Genomic DNA, 7124 nt, shown 5'->3' with positions numbered 1-7124 from the left:
TCCCTTAACGCAGCGTAAATATTGTTTTTCCCTCTAAAATTCGTATACGACCCGTGTCATTTTCGGCGTCGCAATCAAAGACGCCGAATTCAACAAAGAATAAAAAAAAAAAAAGAATCATAATCGAGGAAGTCCGTGGTATCGTGTCGAGTATCGCGCGGATTAGCTGTCGGTTCGTTACAGGATGTAAATGTTTGCCTTCCTCCTATCTTTTTTTTTTTTTTACTGACGTCAAAGAAACACTCGTGAAATCAAAATGACCCTAAACCGGAGAACTAATCGGGTATCCATTAACGCGTCAACAAATTCTTTCCTTTACCTTTTACTGAACCTTCGAATAGCGAAGACATCGATATTAATTTTTATTTCAACCGATTTCCTCGATAATTATTTCACCTCTAACGAAATACATTCGGAAAGGGTTAAATTCACTTGAACCAGTTTACACGGCTCTCCGAAAGGATTCATCCTAGTCACTTCATGAATTGTCGTTTAGAGGATGTCAGTCGTAACTGGTATCAAAATCGCATTCTAAACGGTTTACAGACGCTACGAGATTAGCATACGAATACCGATGCAGAAGGATAGTTAAACGGTATCTATTCGGCCACGGTGTTAATGAAATTCACAAGCACGTCGAACAAAGAGGATCCTCTTCGTTGGGATCATCATGGACGATGCCGTTCACAGAGATGGTTGCACCATCCTTTCCTCGGGATTCGACGACACCCTAAACCGGTGGGTACATACGTGGCCATGGGATTCGGTTCTCCGGGATCGAGCCACGATTAACGTACGGATTAGGATTAAGGTTGGCAGAGATTTCGTTGCGGACTACGGGATTGAAGCGTGCACGGATGGATGTTTAGCTAGAGGCAAGGGGCCAGCAGGCGATCACAATGTCCAGGGTACGTGCGCGCCCTACGAATAAACCTTTTCACGCTCCGTTCTCCGCGTATCGCATCACGATCCTCCCCACCCAGCTCCACCGACAACAATGATGATGACAGTCAATGCACATTACAACGGTTTTATGTTATTAATACGGACGCATTGGGCGGGATTTGAATAATTGAACAGATCTGCCGGATCAACGATTTGGAAAAGAAGGGAACTCGAAGAGTTTGCTCGATACCCTTGGCTCTTCTTTGATCAGCCATATTGCATCTTGTTATTTTTCCAGAAAATAGATTTTTCAGGGAAATTTTTTATTTAATTGTGATTACAAGTTTTTGGGTTTTGAATTTATTCGATGAAGCGGTATTTCGATGATCGAGAAATTAAATATTTCAAAATGGTATCCAATAGTCTGGAATATCCGGCCGGTAATCCTGCACCGTTCAAATTCCAAATATCCCAAAATCGATATTTTAATACGCAGCGATGATCAGCGAAGTGATTAGTGCATTCGCGATTAGTCGAGTTACATTCGATTCGTTTCTATATTCGACTACAACGTGTATATTATTCGCCCACGCGTTTCATTGTTTATGCATTTGATAATTCAAGAGCTTCCTATAATCTCTACGTTGAAATCATAATATCCTTAAATTTAAACGATAGATACTATGAAAAAAGAAATGGTTTCAATTCTAAATTGAGCTACTCGTTTCCAACTCATCTCATTTCGTCTCAACCAACACCAGAAACTCGCCAAATCATAGACCGTTGTAGAATCCGCGAAATCCGCTGATGAAAAATATGAAAAAAAGAAAAGAAATGCCTGATTAAAACCCGTGACGAAAGGGAAACACGTACTTATTTTCAGAAACAATATCGAGCATTCGATCATGCCCGTCCGTAGGTAAACGCTTCCGGAAGCATGATTAATTCGTGAATACGATTCGCAAAGCAAACTCGAAAAGCTCTGTAATACGCAAGACACGTCGTGATTATCCGTTGTAAATACGGTGTGTCTCCCACCGGTGTATCCCGTTTCCTCCCTCCCCCCTCGCAAACCACCCTATGGGTCGAAGTGGCATAGACGGCGGGGGTGTTGAAAGGGCATTCTGTCGAGCCGTTCGACGTTCCACTCCCACTTTTTCCACCTCAAACCATCATCGTCGTCAGGAGATTGCACCTCCGCCTACATTCTACCGGAAACCATCGTCGAAGCTCTCGCTTCTCTCTCCGTCAATCCCCCTCTTTTCCGCTGCCGACTTGCCACATAGGGGATGCCGAGCGACCAAGGGTGGTGGAAAAGTGGACGGAGCCAGAGCGAGCCACGCCTCGTTCCACTCGAGGCAAAACTTTGCTGGATATATTCGAGGGTGTCTCTGTCGCTAACACGGGGGTGGGCTACCCGTAGCTAGATGCCGGCGAATCTAAGCGCACCCCCCAGAGGTCAACGCGTAGACCGAGTTGCACCAGTCGTCGGATATCCTTTATCAACGGTGTCACTGCACATCTGGACTTCGCCACGCGCGTCGCATCCTTTCCATCCTCGCGATCCTCTCGCCGGTGAAACCACCTCCGATCGGCTACGTTTTGATAATCATTTTTTATGCCCCGGAAAATGCGATTGATCGAATAGATACTTCGAGCGTTCCCTGTGAGATAGGTACGAAGGACCTGGTGAATTTGAATCAAACGGAAATCAGTGCTCGTCTTCGTCTGTGATGGGACAGAGGGAAGTCTTCGAGGATTGCTCGATATTATGGACTTGAATATTTTGTGAGCACGTTTTTCCTTGGTGTTAATGGCGTGTGATAGTTGTGGTGAGAAGAGAATTTTATGCCACTCTTAGAAACAGCGATGTCTGTTCAATTAATTGGAAGAATGTCTCTTCGTTGATTTTAATTCCATCGATCGACGTTCGTAAATAATCGTAAAGGGGACTCGAAGAAGACCAGTGACAAGTTTACTTTAAGAAGATATTACTCCTGTAACATGGTAGAAAGTATCTACGCGAGTGATTCGCCAAGATCGCGTTCTCCGATGACCGAGCCATCGAGTCCTCTTCAAGATGGTCCCGGGATATCCGGTTACAGTCACCGTTACCTCTACAACTATTCACCCGAGAGTCTGCAACAGAAGCAGAAGAGCAGCGACGAACAGAACAACGTGGCTGGACGACGGCACAATACCGAGAAACCGTTCTCCAGGAGTCCTGTAAGCTCCGAAGAAACGAGATTCAGAGCTCGCGATGTATCGAGACCAAGTTCCTCGGCTACTATGTCGTCACCCACGTCTGCCTTTACTATAGAGAATATTCTGGCGCCTAGACCGATTGGAAACGTGACACCGACCAGTACCAGCGGGCTTGGTTCTATCATTCAGAACCCGGAAACCGTTGGCTCGCCGTCGAGGACCGCGGCGATGCATCCTCTTCAACAACAAATTCATCATCTGGCGTTCACTTCTGCCGATTTGTTTGGTAAGCTGGTACCGATCCATTTTTCTTGAAAGGAAAATTAATATATTTATTACACTTGGGTGCGATGGGAGAACCAATAAGTCTCCTATCTTCGAAAATGAAATTCCTTCCCTTACGCTTCTTCTTAACTAAAAGGAGCCTAAATTGCAGCCGTAGATCATGCTAATTCATAAATGCTTCGGGGAGTATTCGACGGGCAAAGTCTCGTAGCGGAAAAATGAAAGAAGGCGTAAATCCTTGGAGGGCCGACGCGTTCTGGAACGAAATTTCCTTTATGCCCTCGAGGGCTTTAAGTATTTCACCGGCGAGAACCTCGCGCAGATTGGGGATGCGCGAGCTGAAATCCGCAATCCGTTTCGATCACGCACGAACGATTTAGCGCCTCGCAATCCCGGCCTCGAAAGATGAAAAACGAGAAGGAAAAATATGCAACCCGATAGAAAGAGAAACTCTTGCTTGAAAGCATAAATTCGCCCTTCGCACATTTTTATACGGCGACGTCGCCTCTAAGCAGCTTTCTTCGAGATTTTAAACCAAAACATCCCTTGGGGACTGGGGTGTTGGAGTATTTTTTTTTCCTACCCTCGTGCTAGAACGGACTTCGCAGACCCGTTGAAACCCATTACGATTTATACGTTCTGTTAACTTTAACGCGTTTGATTAGGGTGGTTTAAATTAATTGCGTATTAATCGATGACCAACATTTCTACCGACATCTGGCAAATCTATGCCATAGGTATTAGTTATGTTTTAAAAAATACTAACCATTATTTATCTTTCGTTTCAGCCGCAGCATACCCCAGTTTGTATTCCGGAGGTTACGTAGCAGCGATGGCAGCCGCCGGCGTTTCTCTTCACGGTCAACCAGCCTTCTATCACGCTGCTCATCCCTATCAAATAAATCCAAATGTCACGGCCGTTGGTCCTATGACAAAACGGAAGCGTCGTCACAGGACGATATTCACCGAAGAACAATTAGAACGATTGGAAGCCACCTTCGACAAGACCCACTATCCGGATGTGATCCTGAGGGAACAACTCGCCCTTCAGGTCGATCTCAAGGAAGAACGAATCGAGGTGAGTTAGAATTAATTATTTAATACCAATTATGTAGCACCCAATACTGCGCGATGGGACATTTAAAGTTGAATGCGTTACTTTAAATGGATAACAGCAAACGTGTTAATTACTTATACGAACTTTTGTTAATAATAGCATTATCCTGAAAATAACATATTTTCTTTGTCGACGGTAAACTTCACATAGGGTCGTGAGAATGTTACAAAGTTCCTCAAAGGTTCCACCGTCGGTAGCTGCCTAAACTGACAAATTACTCTCTCGAACCTAAGAGAATATTAGGTTTTCGGTTGACAAACATTGACCATTCGGATTGTCCAAACTCTCGTCCCTGAACGCATAATTTCAAACGATGACAAAATGCCTTCGCTTTCAATCTTGAAATTTTCGACGTTTGCCTTCGTAATTCATCGACAATAACGTTCTGTAACGCGATCATTAATATTATTTAACGAATCGAGTCAACAAATTTCATGGTGGATTAAAAGCTTTGCCTAGAACGTGTTCAATTACCCCGTTCAATAAATTTGAGTTTCTTTGTTTGGGCGATCTTGCAACATTTATCGATATTACAAAGACACACACACACACACACGGTGGATAGAATTTATGAATTGTAAAGATTCGGATCGCGTTGGAGCATTAATTTTTAAACGATTCTCCTTATAATTAATTCTTCTCGATCGCCGCTTAACGATCATTAATCGAACAAACATTTTTATGTTAATAAATGATCGCGGTGGTTCCATCGTTTCCAAAATGAAAACAGTTTTGACGTTCGATTGTTGGCCGGGTGTTGCTGGAAGGAGCATTTTAAAAAGGATTTACGAGCGTGTCATTGAAACTGGATTGTCGAAGGAACCCTTTTTCTCGCAGGGCATTGTTGCCCTTATTTGAAAGGTAGGAGGGAAGATCGATGCTCAGTTTCAGTTTTCGAAGGAAATAAGCATCCAAGACGATTTCTTACTAATTTTTAAGAATACTCAAAGGTTGCGATATTAATTCTAATAAAAAGTAGGTACGATAGTTTTATCGTTAATTTGTAAATATGCCTGGAAACAACAGAATGTTTGAAAGAAACAAACGGTGATAAGAATAGCCTGTTACGATAATCGCGTTCCGGCGATAAGTAAGATGAATAGAATCAAAGAAATTCTTTATTCGCGTCGGGCAATTTGTTGGAACAATCGTACAATCCCAAAGTCATTCACACTTATCGTGGAAGGAACAGAGACCACCCGTATCGTCGGCTTTGCACAAAGAAAATCCCTCGTCTCGAGAGTCTTTAAAGACTTTGAAACAACATATACCTGCAGCGCACCTGCCGCATCGAGCAAGAGTTTTCGGTGTTTGTAGAGAATTAGTAGAAAGGCGACTTTTGAAACGAGAAAGAGGAAAATGCCGGGATAAAGGAGAGATGAGGAACTGGCTGGAGAGGGCCTAAAGCACTCCATCCTCTGTTTGGAAAGAAGCACGACTGTTTACCCGTGCGACGGTCTTTCCTATCTTCCCGATTGCATTAACAAAATGCAGAAACACGAACTGTAAACATTCGGCTATAAAAAGCAAGGTATATGTTTCAATAAAAAACGAAAGAAAATTAGAATTTCTTTAAATAACAAAATTCTTTGAACAACAAAGGATGAGAGCGAATCAGACGATATAATCGAAGAGCTAAGAATCAGATCAGTGCAATATCCGACACGATGAAGCATCAATCGGCAATAAGAGAGGTATCGATTTGTCGGCCGTCGTTTAAATCGAGTCAGACAACCGTGAGCAACAAATGCTGATTTCAAATGTGGGATGAAGCCTTTTGATCTTCGCTAGCTCCCCAGCCTCGTTAAAAGTCTGCCCGACGAGCAGGTAAACGGGGTTATCAATTAAGCGTCTGTCCTCGTAGAAATTAAGGTCTGATTAATTATTATACGAACGAAGCGTATAAATTGGAATAATCATCGAATTGTCACCCTATCAATTTCGATACCTTTTTTTCTTAGAATAAGGGTGTTCCCTCATTTTTGAACCAGCTACTGAAAGTTGTATAAAATAAACGCAAACGGGGCTTCGACGGGCTTCCTTCATCAAACAATTTCCTATTCCAGGTGTGGTTCAAGAACCGACGTGCCAAGTGGCGTAAACAGAAACGAGAAGAACAGGAACGTATGCGGAAGCTTCAGTTGGAACAACGTCAGCGTAGCGACGACAACGTATCCACCGCTACGGTCAAAGTGGCCGATCATTTGAATCTCGCCAGACAGCAGCAGCAGCAACAACAACACGAACAAGACACCGACAGTTCTGATCTCGAAGTGGCGTAGTTAAAATATTGGTTTTAGGCTCCTTCATTTTTTTTTCTTTTTTCATTGAACCTGGACGAGCTGGTTCGCTCTTCACCCCTTCGCGCAGGGGACGTGTAAATAATGGAATTAGGGTGTAAATATGTTTGTACATACAGCTTACGCACGATGTGTATAATAGGTAGTGAAATAAATTATTGAATTCAAGATACGAAGGAGAATATACTTTTCCACTTTTCGTGATTATATTTTTCTTTCAATAGACAAATTTTGAATGAATTTATATTTCCCTAATTTTATACTGAAAAGTATTTTTTTCTTCTTTTTAGTCTGATAATTTGAGATAATTTTGTATTTCTTAATTTACGTTC

At 42.7% G+C, this 7124-nt stretch overlaps 1 protein-coding gene across 1 annotated transcript; it reads left to right on the top strand.

Moving 5' to 3' along the window:
- The first annotated feature begins 2757 nt into the window (after positions 1–2757).
- On the top strand, positions 2758–6774 carry LOC114873240 (homeobox protein goosecoid). The gene is made up of 3 exons (XM_029181399.2): positions 2758–3376; positions 4164–4453; positions 6559–6774. The coding sequence occupies exons 1-3, from the start codon at positions 2890–2892 to the stop codon at positions 6772–6774; spliced, it is 993 nt and encodes a 330-aa protein (XP_029037232.1). The 5' UTR covers positions 2758–2889.
- The last annotated feature ends 350 nt before the right edge of the window (positions 6775–7124 follow it).

Source organism: Osmia bicornis, chromosome 4 (assembly GCF_907164935.1).
Source record: "Osmia bicornis bicornis chromosome 4, iOsmBic2.1, whole genome shotgun sequence".
NCBI classification, from domain to species: Eukaryota; Metazoa; Arthropoda; class Insecta; order Hymenoptera; family Megachilidae; genus Osmia; species Osmia bicornis.
The sequence above is the reverse complement of the archived record's forward strand: the minus strand, read 5'-3'. Positions and strand labels throughout refer to the sequence as shown.